The sequence below is a fragment of the Scyliorhinus canicula genome, chromosome 5, assembly GCF_902713615.1.
Source record: "Scyliorhinus canicula chromosome 5, sScyCan1.1, whole genome shotgun sequence".
Classification (NCBI taxonomy): Eukaryota; Metazoa; Chordata; class Chondrichthyes; order Carcharhiniformes; family Scyliorhinidae; genus Scyliorhinus; species Scyliorhinus canicula.
In genome coordinates, this window is record NC_052150.1 from 29,939,804 (window position 1) to 29,957,124 (window position 17,321).

General features: G+C 49.1%; 1 protein-coding gene across 1 annotated transcript in view; it reads right to left on the minus strand.

The window, feature by feature from the left end:
- Window positions 1-17,321, minus strand: part of LOC119965586 (collagen alpha-6(VI) chain-like) — a 190,159-nt gene that overhangs the window by 143,751 nt on the left and 29,087 nt on the right. Inside the window, 1 exon segment of the mRNA XM_038796377.1 lies at window positions 1,824-2,414. Within this exon segment, the coding sequence (XP_038652305.1) occupies window positions 1,824-2,414 (591 nt within the window).

Here is a 17,321-nt window from a genome sequence, read left to right on the forward strand (position 1 = left end):
TTTGAGGTGGGATAGGGGAGTGTGAAATTGTACGGATGGATTCCCTACCGATTTTCTCTGGTGCAGGCAGATTCCGTCCTTGTCCCAATTGAGGCCCTCACGTGGTCAATTTTGAGGCTTGCGGTTGAACGAAAGCTCAATGAGGGAAAGCCAGAAATTAAGGAAGTACGATCACGGATGAAAACGGGGGGAGTGGAGTGTATGGGCACCTCCAACAGACCTCCCTCTCCACTCCAATGGTCTATTCCTCTAGACTCCGATCACCCCCACTCATTTAAAAATTTTATTTAGAGTACCCAATTAATTTTTTCCAATTAAGGGGCAATTTAGCGTGGTCAATCCACCTACCCTGCACATTTTTGTGTTGTTGGGGCGAAACCCACGCAAAAACGGGGAAAATGTGCAAACTCCACACGGACAGTGACCCAGAGCCAGGATTCAAACCTGAGACCTCGGCGCTGTGAGGCCGCAGTGCTAACCACTGCACCGATCACCCCCACTCATGCGCCTGCCCCATGGCCTTTCCTGCCCTGGGACCCTGACACTCGCCCCTTTTCTCCAGTTCTTGGGACTTAGTTTCAGGCAGCTCACTGCGTTCCTCTTCCGAACACTCCACAACTGCTCCTGGAGGGACTGCAGAGCTGCCAGCCAATCAGATAGGCAGGCATCTCTACAAAATGGGGCTTTGTCCCGAGAGAGGGGCGGAAGTCCTGCCTTATGCCAGTCAATGCTCGTTAGAGCGCAAAATGGCAGTGGGGCTATGTTCCCCGTCATCTCTTAGCATGATAGGCGCCAAGTCTCCGCCATCCTAAAATTCAGGCCCTGGCCTAACATCTGGGTAATTACACAATTGACCCCCAATCAACTCCGTAAACCCCTGAACACCCTGTGCACCACAACTACACCCCTGACCACCCAACTATCCTCCTGACCCAACCGGACGAACTCTCCAAACTAACATCCAACCCAACTCTGCCCCTGACCTAACTATATCTCTGAACTGACTACCCTCCCAACTGGCAATCTATCACCCTGAGCTGACTGCCTTTCCCGACCCAATCACCCAACTATCCCCCCAACCCGATTACCTTCGACCAACCGATAGCCCACCTGATCACCCAACTGTCCTCCCAGCCTGATCCAACTAGCCCCATGACCTGACTGCCCCTCCCACCATGACTGTCCGCCCAACCCAACCCGACGAACTCCTCCTACCTGACTGCCCACTCACCCATCTCACCCGCTCACCACTCATTCACCCAGCAACGTACCCACCTACCCACTCGTTCTCCTTCCCTCCAGCATTTCGAAACCTGTCCCCGCCCGTCTGGCCCCAGACCACAGGTTAGCAGGTCCTGCCGATGCCCCAAACCTACCTTGATATCTGGGCTCTATAGGCCTCTCTATTTAGGGACTGCCTGTATAGTCCCAGCAGTGACCACCAGTCAAACCTGGCATTGCTGGGCAGCAAAGCTTCCTGATATCTGATTGGCCAGTAGCTCTCTAAAGTGAAACTTCCTCCCCATTGTGGGGGGGTTAAGGGTGATGGGGTAAATCTTAAGTCTTGCCTTAAAGCAAGTACTGTAGCTCCCTACCTTAAATTGCTGATTGCTGCAGGACAAGTGGCAGTAAAAAAAACAGCCTTATGTTCCCTTTCTGATTAGCATTGGAGGGTGATGTACTCTGCAGCGGAACATGTTCACTGACCAGGGACGAGGAGATAAGGGGGAAAAGAGGCCATGCAATGAAACCTCAGAATATTTTGAATAAAATTTGACAACTTTAGCTACAAGGCACTTAAAATAAGAAAAGTTTGAAATTACCATGTGGCCCATCAAGTATTATGTTTGTCTGCGATACAGTATGGACCATCTCAGTTATATTTCTAGACAGAAGAGGAAGACTATTTACAGACTTGGTCTGGAAAACATAATTCGGAAGAAATGCCATTGTTTGCAGCTCCTGGAGATCAGAATTCTTCACGCCAATGGAGAGAATTTTGATGCCATCATTCTTCAGTGCATCGGCCCCCTTCGTAACATCATCCTTCGACCTCATGGATGTAATCACTACTGCGATCTGAGGAATTCCTTCATGCTTTCGGCTTCCAGCAGATGCTGTAAAGAAGGTTTTGTGCAGATAATCCAAAGCACGCCCTGTGTTCAAAGGTGGCCCGCCCTTGTATTGGTACTTCTTCTTCAGGTGAGAAAGCAGTGCATCTTTACGTTGAAATTTATTAAGCAAGAATTCCGTGTGCACTTGACCATTGTACTGAGCCAGTCCAATCCGGTATCTGTCGATCCCAATGTCCAGTCTGTTGACCATTTTTATGAGAAAGCTCCGGATCTGTTGAAATCCTTGACGCGCCAAATTTTGAGATCCGTCAACGAGAAAGACAATATCAGCATAATGTCCTACAGGATCAGAGACAAACATCTGAGTCAATACTGAAACACATTTGAATGGCATCCTCAGCATTACTACTGTTTGCCGTTATTCCTCCATCAGCATCAATATGTCGATCGGATGCCAAACGAATACCAACAATTTAAACTTTTTTAAAAATTAACTATTGTTAAGGAGTGGACTAAATAGGTGAAAGTTGCAACAGTAGTCATTGCACTAGATTCCTACCTCTGGAGCTATTGACTTCTTATTAAAACGAGAAATGGAAAAAAAACGCAGTATAACTTACTTAACTCGCAACTATTGGTTGGGTAATTTTGACACAAGCAGCTGAACCACTGTGACTCAGTTGGTAGCTCCTGTTCAAGTCCCACTCCAGAGACGTGTGTTATGGGCCAGGGTGTAGAGAACTCCAAAGTGTGTCATGGAGTTCACCTGACCCACAACTTTTAATAGCTTGTGGTATGGGGAGCACATGGCCTACTCTACAGGTGTGGTACAGCAGAAATGGAAAAGTATTATTTAAAGCAAAACAACGTTTATTCTATGCATTCAAGTTAACCTTTTAAAACATACAGTGAACATCTTAGCAACCATTAATTCAAATACAACCCCAAAGACTACAACACTAAGTAATCCTTTAAGCTTTCCTTTTAACATCCATAAGACTTAAACAAAAACCTTTAACAGAAGCACATCAGGTTAAAGCCGCTACTGAGAGCAGTTATTAGTTTTAAATCACCAAAGGATCGATTTACAGTTATTAGATTACAGAGAGAGACTCTGATACACCTTCTGGCTGTGACTGCAGCTATCCAGCTCTGAAAACGAAACTAAAACACACCCTGCAGCAAACAGCCTAAAACGGAAGTAAAAAGCTGACAGACAGCCCAGCTCCACCCACTCTCTGACATCACTGCAATAATAAACACCCATATCTTAAAGGTACTCTCACATGACACATGAGCATACATAAGTCTTGGCGGACATTCCAGTGTAGTGCGGTGGGAGAGCTATCTTTCCAATGTAGCATTAAACCAAGTCTGCATATAAAGGATCACATGGCATTTATTTTGAAGCCATGATGTGGAGATGACGGTGCTGGACTGGGGTGGGCACAGTAAGAAGTCTCCCAACACCAGGTTAAAGCCCAAAAGGTTTATTTGAAGTCACAAGCTTTCGGAGCGTAGCTCCTTCATCATTTTGAAGAGGAGTAGATGTGTCCTTGCGATTATCTATCCTCAAATCAGGACAGCATGGTGGCGCAGTGGTTAGCACTGCTGCCTCACGGCGCCGAGTCCCAGGTTCGATTCCGGCTCTGGGTCACAGTCAGTGTGGAGTTTGCACATTCTCCCTGTGTTTACATGGGTTTCGCACCCACAACCCAAATTGTGCAGGGTAGGTGGATTGGCCACACTAAATTGCCCCTTAATTGGAAAAAATTAATTGGGTACACTTGTTGCATCGGTGAATAGCACGATGGCACAGTGGTTATCATTCCAGCCTCAGCACAGGGACCGGGGTTCAATTAAAGCAGGGGTGGGCAAACTTTTCCGTGCAAGGGCCACATTCAGAAATTCACAATTTTAAAGGGCCGCATAGTATATTAAGTAAAATAATTACTTAAGAACATAAGAACATAAGAACTAGGAGCAGGAGTAGGCCATCTGGCCCATCGAGCCTGCTCCGCCATTCAATGAGATCATGACTGATCTTTTGTGGACTCAGCTCCACTTTCCGGCCCGAACACCATAACCCTTAATCCCTTTATTCTTCAAAAAACTATCTATCTTTACCTTAAAAACATATAATGAAGGAGCCTCAACTGCTTCACTGGGCAAGGAATTCCATAGATTCACAACCCTTTGGGTGAAAAAGTTCCTCCTAAACTCAGTCCTAAATCTACTTCCCCTTATTTTGGGGACTACTTCACCCGGTTATGATTCTGGGCGCCTCATATAGAACATAGAACATAGAACAGTACAGCACAGAACAGGCCCTTCGGCCCTCGATGTTGTGCCGAGCACTGATCACCCTACTCAAGTCAACATATCCACCCTATACCAGTAAGTAACCCAACAGCCCCCCCCCCCCATTTACCTTATAAAAAAGCCCCCCCCCCCCCACCCCCGAATTAAAGCCTTGGGTGACTGTGCGGAGTTTGCACTTTCTCCCCGTGTGTGCATGGGTTTCCTCCGGGTGCTCCAGTTTCCTCCCACAGTCCAATGATATGCAGATTAGGTGGATTGGCCATGCTAAATTGCCCCTTAGTGTCCAAAGGTTAGGTGCTGTTATTGCGTTACGGGGATAGGGCGGGGGCTTGGACCTAGATAGGTTGCTCTTCCCAAGGGTCATTGCAGACTCGATGGACCGAATGGCCTCCTTCTGCACTGTAGGGATTCTATGATATCAATGAAAAGTGAGCAATGATCACATCTGAAAAGTAATTCATACCTGTAGTGCTTTGAGACATTCTGGGGTTGTAAAAGGTGAAATATGAATTCAAGCCCGTTTTCTTTTCTGAATATAATGCGATCTATATTGTCCCTATTTTCCAATTTATTAAGTGGGCTGTGAGAGGTACAGCAACAGCGAGATAGAAATAGGGAGATGCAGAAAGTGAGAAGGGAGAGAGGGAAGGAGGGATAGTGAAGTAGGACATTTTTTAAGGCTATATTGGATTCGTATTAATATTTACATCATCAAAGCATTCTTCATTTATTGGACTGATTGGCACCATTTATGATGTAAAGGGATGGGCATTCGTTTGAATCCCATTTTTGCACAGCTGAGAAACCTTTTTCGAACGAAATGGAAAATCTATAATCTACCTAGCAACAGCACGAAGCTGCATCTTAAAACGGCACCATGGCCAGAAGGTCGGGATATCTGCGAGTCAAGACCCTGACAGTGGGGCAGATATATATATATTTTGATTAAAACTAAGACTTATAAAATGAAATGTTATAAAATGAAATGTTGTAAACCAAAATGACCCAGGCAGGCGAAAAGAAACCTAAGGATTAAATATATTGATTAGATTAGTTTTACACACAGACACAAATCCTATCAAACAGGAGGCTGACACAATAGATTCCCAGGTTAACCCAGGAACCACACTCAACACCTAATCAAGGTACAGCATAGAGATAATGGGACCCCATTGTAAGTCAAGGGAACACCTATTAAAACCAAGCAGAGAGACATTGACGTCAGAGTCAGGAAGCCCGGGAAATCATGTATCTGTACTATTTATCTGTACTATTCAAATGTAAAATGGCAAAAGCCCGCCAAAACCTTGCAAATGCTTGTACTCTCTATAAATATTGAACCTCGTCTGCATATCGGGGAGATCACCGTGGTCAAGCCATTGTTAGGAGCTGGCTGCGTGGGTCTCCCTGAAGGACTTCAGGACTTGTACAATAGAGTAAAAATGCTTTGAACCTTGCCTTGAGACTCGACCTCTTGAATGCACTGGCACAAGGCATTTTCCCTACAACAAATGGCGCTGCGAGCAGGGTTTGATATCTGACTTCTTGACTGGTGGCCACGGTCTGGAAGCCGGGATCAAATTTAAACGAATCTGATAAAAATCCAGTGCAGCCAAGAATGGGTACAAGTCTCCGTTCAAAGTGAGGTACCTTTAAAGGGTTAGGGTTTGTCTGTTTTAAATATTGTCCTGGAGAATTGTATTATCTTGCCTAAGTTTTTTTGAAATAGTACAGAGAATTTTTTCAGTAAAAGAGGACGCTGGACAGAGATACCGTGCGCTAAAGAGGTGTAGGTCAAAGACGACCGCGTGGAAAAAGGTAAGTAAAACCTTAAGTGAAACTTTTAATAGGAGAAATAGAGAACCAGAGGTAAAGATAACAGTTTTTAGGGTATTTGATAATGGGAAATATAAGGATAAGAACTGCATGCAGAACTAATTGGTGTGACTAACCCAGGACTGTAAATGAACATAGAACATAGAACATAGAACGATACAGCGCAGTACAGGCCCTTCGGCCCTCGATGTTGCACCGACATGGAAAAAAAATCTAAAGGCCATCTAACCTACACTATGCCCTTATCATCCATATGCTTATCCAATAAATTTTTAAATGCCCTCAATGTTGGCGAGTTCACTACTGTTGCAGGTAGGGCATTCCACGGCCTCACCACTCTTTGCGTAAAAAACCCACCTCTGACCTCTGTCCTATATCTATTACCCCTCAATTTAAGGCTATGTCCCCTCGTGCTAGCCACCTCCATCCGCGGGAGAAGGCTCTCGCTGTCCACCCTATCTAACCCTCTGATCATTTTGTATGCCTCTATTAAGTCACCTCTTAACCTTCTTCTCTCTAACGAAAACAACCTCAAGTCCATCAGCCTTTCCTCATAAGATTTTCCCTCCATACCAGGCAACATCCTGGTAAATCTCCTCTGCACCCGTTCCAAAGCTTCCACGTCCTTCCTATAATGAGGCGACCAGAACTGTACGCTGTCTGTGCCAAAGCTATAGGACAAGGGAGTGCTTGACTCGCGGTGCCCTACCTTAAATCTGACGTTAAGAGGAGGAATCTCCCACGCTAGGGTTAAGTGTTGAAACGGGCACTGAGAGACACAGGCACTCAGGGAGCAAGGCACGGACAGTGTATAATCGGTTAGCAACACCGACTCTGTAGAGGCGAACAACGCAGAGTCGACACAGTTACTAATTTTAACAGGGGCTTTGATAACAAATACACATGTGTAAGTGTTGAGGAAAAGGGGACCCGATCCATCCTGACCAAGAGACACGACGACGGAGAGTCCATTAGGGGCCCAGGCGGAGTTTGATAACCTTGTTCATCTGTAGGGAACACCACAGCCCATAGCAGGGTACCAGGGAGCTGAGACTCCCTCTTTGGGGTGATGGATCAGCCTTGCTAGTGGGGGTGGTGGCCAAGCGGGAGGCGTTGTACTTAAAGGGGCTGGGAACAGGGGCCGACAAACCCACTAAAGACCAGCACACATCCCAATAAGACAACATAAAATAGCCCAAGCGTGAGGTGTCAGGAATAGTTGGGGGAGCACAGGGGCAAGAGGCTCACTGGGTCCCTCACTACGAGACCCTACAGCAATACAGATGGTGCTGGAGCAGTATCAGTGAAAAGGAGATAAGGGAGAGAAAGTTGGAGCACTTTTACTGTTAGAACCAGCATACGGGGGTTGCAAGACTGCTAGACAGCAAAATGGCAGACCACGTTGATAAGGGAGAAACTGCAGTAGCTCTCATTAAGTATTTGTAAGCCAGAGAAGCGATTGTTGAAAAGCTGAAATGGAACAGGTGGAATGCATCACAAACTTTGGAAGATCAAAGAAAATGTGTAGATAGAGTAAAACGGGATAAAACAAAGGTAATGGGAGTAATATTGGTGACCCAGTTAGCTGGACTAATTGAGAAGGTAAATGCCTCCATGGAGGAGAGACACAAAGAAACAGAACATATTAAGGTATTGCAGGAGAGAGTGAGAGAGTTAGAACACAGAAACTACATTGCGGAGATAGAGCAGAGATCAGAGGAAACGGACCCTCTGCCCTCTTACGAGTCAGTGCAGAGCGAAGCAACAGCTCCCATATTAAAGGGAGACATAAAAAATTATAATCTAGCGCCAGTCACCAGAGGAGAGACGGCAGCACAACCGAAGGTGACCTATAAGCCTTTTACCCCAGGGGAAACACAGCAGATTATGGCCTCACTGGGGAAGTTAAAACCCAGAAGCGCAAACTTGGAATTTTGGGGCGAACTAGATACATTCTGGGTAGGGCACCAATTACATTTGAGGGACATACACCAGCTGGTCAGGGCAGCCTGTCCAGCGGATAAATGGAGGCTAGTGGCAGGAGGGCCAGCGGCCCAAGCAGCACAGGATTATAATGGAGGAGGGTGGACACATGCCGTTCCTGCAACGGCTGAGTTAGACGCCCAGCAGGCACCCTTCACAGCATTCAAGACAGAAGTCCAACGGGTCTTAGGGAACTCCCCCACTAATTGGAGCAGGATCACGAATACCAGACAAGGACGGGGTGGATTCATTTCAAAGGAAACCAAGCCGCAGACACAGCGGCACAACAAACATTGGAGAATAGCGATATTAAAAGCCTGCTCCTTGCAGCGATAGTGGTAGAACAGGAGGAAATTGACATACAGAAATTACACAGGGACATTCCCCAACAAGAACGAGATAGATTGGAGGAGTTGGGCGCAGTTAAAGGGACAGATGGGGTTTGGAGAAAAGATAACCGGGTATTGGCACCAGGATGCATCCAGACCACATTATTAGAACTACACCACGGACTCTCCCACACAGGCAGGGATGCAATGATACATAGCCTGGGGAGAGGGTGGTGGTGGAGAGGACTAGGACGAGATGTGGCTACATACTGCCGCAGATGCACTATATGTGCAGAGCACAACCCAGGGAAACCCATAAAAGTAAAGATGGGATATCAACCTAGACCAAAGGGACTCTGGGAACAGATACAAATGGACTTTATAGGACCATTGCCTCCCTCTCACGGAAAAACATACTGCCTAGTAATAGTTGACCAATTCACCAGGTGGGTGGAAGCATTCCCCACAACCAATTGTACAGCTCCAACGGTAGCCAGGATCTTGGCAACCAAAATTATTCCCCGATGGGGAATGCCAACTCAGGTTGATTCGGACCAGGGAACACATTTTACAGGAAAAATTATGAAGAATATTTGCCAATTATTGAGAATAAAACAGAAATTTCACATCCCCTACCACCCACAAAGTTCCGGGATGGTGGAGAGGATGAATCGGACTCTAAAAGTAACTGTAGCAAAAGCAATGCAATCCTCAGGTAGAAATTGGACAGAAGTCCTACCTGCGGTTCTGATGAGGCTTAGAGCGACCACAAATCGAACTACCGGCTTGACTCCATACGAGCTGATGACCGGGCGAGCAATGCACTTACCCGAAAACATTATCACGGGTGGGACAGACGTGAGTCCGATAAAAGATCGGATCCGCCGGTACATCCGAGACCTCAGCACCCAATTAAAGGGGATGCGCCGGTCCGTAATTTCAAATCAGGCACAGGTTGACACACAGGAGGTCTCAGAAACATTACCAGAGGTCCCAAAAGCCGGGAGCCGGGTCTTAACAAAAATGCTTCCTGCAAAATTAGGATTTGCTCCGAGATGGCACGGACCTTACGAGGTCATTATTAGCGGAGACACCTGTGCCTGCATAGATATAAGGGGACAGGGGATCTGGAAACACTGGACCCAATTGAAGCTGTATAAAGACAAGTAAACTAAAGGTACTGTTTTCATTGTTCAAATCTCGTAGGGACCAGGACCAGACCTACGATCAAGACATCAAAACCAATAACCTTTAATTTAATCACCTGTTTGTTTATTTTCTGTATATATTGTAACTATTGTAAAAAGAAAAAACCAAGATGGGAGTAGAGATACATTTAATGATAGCCATGACCATTGTAAATACGCTCCAACACATGAGGGTTAGGGGAGCAGAACCACCAATTGTGGAACCTATTCCTGAGGACACACCAGCAGATCTATGGGAATAGGACCGCTTGTTACCCTTCAGCGCGATCGGTAAACTCTCTATTTACCACAACGCCAGGGTGGCTCCCACAAGGCCTGTTTACTATTGACACATCGGGGAACATTTTGGACAGTTCAAACAAGGGGATACAAGGGAGATGTGTAGAGCTCACTGAGCCGGGAATTTCAGGGGAGATGGGACCCCAACGGGTAGAGACACATGGGGACTACCCACAATGTTTCAAGGGAAAGGGATGGGGGTGCGTGCGTGCCTTTGTCCCTAAAAATGACTCGTGCGCTGAGGCCCATTGTGCCCTCCAGGAGTGCCGGGCCCGGGAAGGACACTTCACTTGTGACTGCAAACAACAAAAATGCATTGCAGTGACCGCGGGTAGGCAGCTCATGTGTGGCAAGTACAACGGCACCCACGTAAGCTCAGCCTCGTGGACATACCCATTTGATTCTCACCAAGAGGTACAATCGAGTGGGCAGTCCCAGGGGAAGAAAGGTTCTACAACATGGAACCATGGGGTCAGACGACCCAGGGGTAATGCATGCTATCGGGTTAAAGAGTTTTTGTTTAAAAATGTATATATGACGGCCACAGACAGGCCTCCAAGGTTCTTTGCCGTGGGGACAATCAAACCCCTCACGGTTCCATGCCCAAGCGAAGGGCATGTCCAAAAACGCATAGTGACCAGGGCCATCAGTGCAGAATTCTGCGCCGACTGGCAGACCCCTGTCACATTGGGATCCTCATTTGGATATGGATTCCTGGGGACACTATCCCTAGGGGGCGCAGCAGGAGTGGTCAGCGCCAAGAATAGGAATTTCTTTATATGCGGCCTGACCATCCTAGGAAACAGCACCCTACAAGCACTAGGGGCAATTGACCAAGAACTCGCGGAACTCAGACTATACACACAACAAACAAGATATGCAGTAGACTATCAGTTAGCCAGACAAGGCGGGGTATGCACCATCATCAAAGAAAAATGCATCACATATGTACACGACGAGACACTAAACATAACAGAAGCCATGTCCAGGATACAAAAACAATTGGATAGTTTTACACAGGGACTCACAGGGACTGATGGGTGGTTAGGGTGGTTGTTTAACACAGTTTGGGGAGCATACATCATGAAATGAGTAATTTTAGTAATAGCCATCCTGTTCACACTCTGCCTGGGTCTAACTTGTATTAAAGTCATATGTGCAAATATTGTATCAAGAACGCTACCCACTGCCAGCATCCAGATGCAAGAACTGTACCACACCATGGGGGAAGAGGAACAACAGCAAGGACGACATCTATACAGGTCCCTTTACCTCTGAAGATCGTCCATGGGGGTCAGCCATGAATGGGACCCCCTGGACGAGAGGAGGGACTGAAGTAGGACATTTTTAAGGCTATATTGGATTCGTATTAATATTTACATCATCAAAGCATTCTTCATTTATTGGACTGATTGGCACCATTTATGATGTAAAGGGATGAGCATTCGTTTGAATCCCATTTTTGCACAGCTGAGAAACCTTTTTTGAACGAAATGGAGAATCTATAACCTGCCTAGCAACAGCACGAAGCTGCATCTTAAAACGGCACCATGGCCAGAAGATCGGGATATCTGCGAGTCAAGACCCTGACAGTGGGGCAGATATATATATATTTTGATTAAAACTAAGACTTATAAAATGAAATGTTATAAAATGAAATGTTGTAAAACCAAAATGACCCAGGCAGGCAAAAGAAACCTAAGGATTAAATATATTGATTAGATTAGTTTTACACACAGACACAAATCCTATCAAACAGGAGGCTGACACAATAGATTCCCAGGTTAACCCAGGAACCACACTCAACACCTAATCAAGGTACAGCATAGAGATAATGGGACCCCATTGTAAGTCAAGGGAACGCCTATTAAAACCAAGCAGATTACGAGACATTGACGTCAGAGTCAGGGAGCCCGGGAAATCATGTATCTGTGCTATTTATCTGTACTATTCAAATGTAAAATGGCAAAAGCCCGCCAAAACCTTGCAAATGCTTGTACTCTCTATAAATATTGAACCTCGTCTGCATATCGGGGAGATCACCGTGGTCAAGCCATTGTTAGGAGCTGGCTGCGTGGGTCTCCCTGAAGGACTTCAGGACTTGTACAATACAGTAAAAACGCTTTGAACCTTGCCTTGAGACTCGACCACTTGAATGCACTGCCACAAGGGATTTTTCCCTACAACAATAGAAAGAGACAAATGCAGATAAAGGTGGTAGAGAAAGATCAAGAGACAGAGATAATGCGAAGCACAGAACTAGTCAGGGAGAGATACAGAAAGAAACAGAATAGAATAGAAAAGGAGAAATAATCGCAGAAATTCGGGTTCGATTTCAGACGGTTTTTTAAATGGTATGAGGCACGGGAAACAACAGTGAGAATAACCAGCCAAGTTGTGTAACAATTAAAGAATACTTGTTAAATTAAAGAAAAGACAAATACACATGAACAGGAGTACAATACTCTAAGACAATTGTGTATATGGATCACTAAACACACACATAGGGCGCGGCTCTATGGCCACGCGGCACCCGAAAAACAACTCGCCGCGGCACAGCGGGGCGATCGAAGCCGGGAGATGCCGCTTTTTAGCAGATCTGCATATTAAAGCCAGACAGCTCCTGTCACTTTAATGTGCAAATTCCTGAGTTACTCGAGGTGTTGGATCAATCTCCTATGCCTCGGAGACCTGGGGCAAGCGCCATTCAGTTCTAATCTCCAGACAGAATGGCACTTGTGAGGGTCTCTCAGGGGATCGGAGGCCCTAGGTGCATGTCCTTTGGGCAGGGTGACATGCTGGCACTGGCTGGTGCCACCTGGGGCACTGTCAACTGGCAGGGGCACTGCCAGGGTGCCTGGTTGATACTGAAATTATTTGTGTGTTGGTGATCAGGCCAGGGTACCCTGCGCAGGTGTAGGGGGGGGGGGGGGCAGGGATCGTGCCACAGTGCATTATGGCTTGGGGGGTGGGGGGTGGGGTCGGGGATTGAATAATGGGCTTCGGAGATTGGTGTCCTGATCTCTCGCTATACTGAGGAGTTCTGGCAAGGGAAGTTGCAACCCCGGCCAATTCCTCGCTGAGGTCTCCTATCTAACATGAGTGCCATTTTATAGCCATGGGCGGGATTCTCCTACCCCCGCCAGGTCGGAGAATCGGCGGGGGGGGGGGGGGGGGGGGGGTGGGGGTGGCATGAATCCCGCCCCGCTGCTCCGACGCCAGCTGCCGAATTCTCTGGCGCGGGTTTTTGGCGGGGGCGGGGATTGTGCCGCGCCGGTCGGGGGCCATTGGCAGTGGCCCCCCCCGGCAATTCTCTGGTCTCCGATGGGCCGAGCAGCCGCCCGCTTTCAGCCGGTCCCGCCAGCGTGGATTGGACAAGGTCCATACCGGCGGGACCTGGCTCTGATGGCAGCCTGCGAAGTCCTCGGGTGGATCGGTGTCCTGATCTCTCGCTATACTGAGGAGATCTGGCAAGGGAAGTTGCAACCCCGGCCAATTCCCCGCTGAGGTCTCTTATCTAACATGAGTGCCATTTTATAGCCATGGGCGATCTGCGGCCCGTCCTATGCCGTGGGGGCACTCTTTCCCTCCGCGCCAGCCTCTGCAAAGCTCCGCCATGGCAGGCGCGGAGAAGAAACCCCTGCGCATGCGCAGGAATCACGTCAGTGGTTCTGGGAATACACATTCCTAGATGGCGCTCCTGCGCATGCGACAACTTGCGCCGGCCGGTGGAGGCCCTTCAGCGCCGGTTGGCGCAGCGCCAACCACTCCAGCGCCGGCCTAGCACCTACCCGGCGGCCCGATGCCGGAGTGGTTCACGCCACTCCTTGGCGCTGGTACGGCCCACCCCGCCGGATACCGGAGAATCCTGGCCCACATGTTGTTCGGCTCTGCAAGCATCGGGAAACATTCGACTAAGTGCGCTTACTATGGGACTTTATTCCCTTTAAGCAAAATCACGGCCAGAGTTTATACAGAACTTACCTCTTGTTCCAAAATAGATCTACGATCCCTGAACCCTTTAAGACTTCAATTTTCTTCAAACAACATCCAAATTAAATAAATCTAATTCAAGTCAATAATCATTTATCAATAATAATAATACAGCCAATAATCAAGTCCGGAAAACATCTTTTCCTGGTCCAGCGGAGATATTTAAATTGCCTTTACAAAGGCTTCTGCATGGCTTTGGCTATAAGACGTAGATGTGGGCCTACTCTCCTTGCTGTGAATTGTGGATTGGCCTCTCAGACTGTTACATATAAACTGGCCCCTCTGCTTCTGAGGGTACTAGCAATTATATCATTTTCCCCCATTGGTTCTTCATTCTGTGTATTTGGCTGTCTGCCTCTTCAAAATTCCTTGATTCCAGAAATTAGCATGTGTGTACTTTTACCGATCTCTTGGTAAGCTATTTCTACTAATTGGGTGATTTACACCTGATTCTGTCTGGATGTCTGCTAACCTCGTGACTGGGAAGATAGTATGGGCGGGCTTCCAGTGGCGGCAATGCGGAGCTAAGCCGCACGTTCGGCAGCTCCCGCTTTTTTTGGACTTTCGGGCTCTTTTAAGAGCCCGCAACTGCGCTGTTTCGACTTTTCCCCGGGGGGGAAACACAGCCAGTGTGCCCAGCGGCCGGTGGATGGACTGGACTCGCAGTGGAGCGGTCCAAAAATCGGTTTTACCTCAGAGAACGACGAGAGGCAGAAAAAGCAAGATGGCGGAAGGCGGGGAAGCAGCAGCAGCGTGGCAGCTGTGGGCGCGGGAGCAGCAGGAGCTGCTTCAACGCTCCTTCCAGGAGCTCAAAGCCGAGATTTTGGAGCCGTTTAAGGCCTCGCTGGAAAAGCTGGTGGCGACTCAGACGGCTTAGGCCGTGGAGATTCGGGAGCTGTGGCACAAGGCTTCGGAGAATGAGGATGAGCTTTTGGGCCTGGCAGTGAAAGTGGAGTCGCACGAGGCACTGCATAAGAAATGGCAGGCAAGGATGGAGGAGATGGAGAACCACTCCCGCCGGAAGAATCTACGGATTTTGGGCCTCTCGGATGGGCTGGAAGGTTCGGATTTGGCAGCCTATGTGGTCCTAATGTTGAACTCGCTGATGGGTGCGGGGTCGTTTCGTGGTCCCCTGGAGCTGGAAGGCGGCGATCGAGTGCTGCAGCGGAAGCCCAGGCCGAACGAACCGCCCAGGGTGGTGCTGGTCCGTTTTCTCCGCTTGGTTGGGAGTGCGTGTTGAGGTGGGCGAAGAAGGAGAGGAGCAGCAGGTGGGAGAATACGGACGTTCGGATTTTTCAGGACTGGAGCGCGGAGGTGGCGAGGAGAAGGGCTGGCTTCAATCGAGCGAAGGGAGTGCTCCACAGGAGGGGGTAACGTTTGGCCTTCTACAGCCGGCTCGCCTCTGGGTCACGTATAAGGACCGCCAGCTCTATATTGACTCTCCGGAGGAGGCCTGGGCTTTTGTCCAGGCTGAGAACTCGGACTCGAACTGAGGACTGGGAGGCTGGGGGGGAAATGTACTTTGTTTGGAGGCTTTGCCCTCTTAGGTATCCTTTCGCCTATATTGGCTGTGTTTGCTGATGGTTGTTTCCTGTTTGTTTTCGCTGTTTTTGCTATTTTAGTTATGGTTATTTGGGTTCTTTCGGGGTTTTTTGGGGCTGTTGGTTATTTATTGTGGTGCTTTTTTTTGTTTTTTCCAATGGTGGGTTGGGGAGCAGGTTGGGGCCCCGATGGGTCATGTGTCCGTCTTTTTCCCGCGTGTTGGGTCGGGGGGCGGGGCTCTCATTGGAAGCGCGGGCTTTCTTCCCGCGCCGGAGGAATTGGGGGCAGGGCCGGCGCTGGGAGGGAGGGATTGGTGGCTGTGTAGCATCCGGGGGTGGGGGGCTCGTGGTTATGGCGGGAGTAGCCGGGGTCAGCAGAAGACAGCTGACTCACGGAAGCATAATGTTGGGGGTAACGCAGCTAGGGAGGGCCCTAGCTTGAGGGTGGGGGGATTTGGGGGGGAGGAGGAGGGGGGGTGCCGGGTTGTTGCTGCAGGGATGGTGAGGGAATGGATGGTGAAGGGGGGGGTTGAGGAGGGGTCTGCCACCGTGGGGAACGGGCTTGGGGGGTTCCCTGGGCACGCGGTGGGTTGAGAAAGGGCTATGGCTGATCGGCGCAGAGGGAACGGGATGGCCCCTCGGGTTCGGTTGGTCACATGGAACGTGAGGGGGCTGAATGGTCCGGTGAAGCGATCCCGGATCTTGGCTCACTTCAGGGGGTTGGGAGCGGATGTGGCTATGCTCCAGGAGACGCACCTCAGGGTTACGGATCAGGTGAGGCTAAGAAAAAGTTGGGTGGGACAGGTGTTTCACTCGGGGCTTGATGCAAAGAACCGTGGGGTGGCAATTTTGGTGGGTAAGAGCCTGTCGTTCGTTGTGCCCAAAGTGGTGGCAGATAGTGCAGGTCGATATGTGATGGTGAGTGGGAGACCTCAGGGGGAGCGGGTGGTCTTGGTTAATGTTTATGCCCCCAACTGGGATGATGCGGGCTTCATGCGGCGAATGCTGGGCCTGATCCTGGACCTGGAGACAGGGGGATTGATCCTGGGTGGGGACTTTAACACGGTGCTGGATCCGGCTCTGGATCGCTCGAACTCTAGGACGGGCAGGAGGCCGGCAGCGGCCTCGGTGCTGAGGGGGTTCATGGATCAGATCGGAGGGGTGGACCCTTGGAGGTTTTTGGAGCCGGGGGGTAGGGAGTTCTTTTTCTCCCATGTTCATAAGTCGTATTCCCGGATTGACTTTTTTGTGCTTAGCAGGGCGTTGATCCCGAGAGTGGTGGGGGCGGAGTATTTGGCAATAGCCATTTCTGATCATGCTCCACATTTGGTGGACCTGGAGCTGGGGGAGGGGAAGGATCAGCGCCCGCTGTGGAGGTTGGATATGGGGCTTTTGGCAGAGGAGGAAGTGTGCGGTCAGATCCGTATGGGTATAGAGGGGTATCTGGAAACCAATGACAACGGGGAGGTGCAGGTTGGGATGGTTTGGGAAGCACTAAAGGCAGTGGTTAGAGGGGAGCTGATATCTATTCGGGCGCACAAGGAGAGGGGGGAGAGGGTCGAGAGGGAGAGGCTGGTGGAGGAGATGGTCAGGGTGGATAGGAGATATGCAGACACCCCGGAGGAGGGGCATCTGAGGAAGCGGCGCAGTCTCCAGGTGGAGTTCGATGTTTTAACCACCCGTAAGGCGGAGGTGCAGTGGAGGAGGGCGCAGGAGGCGATATATGAGTACGGGGAGAAGGCAAGTCGGATGTTG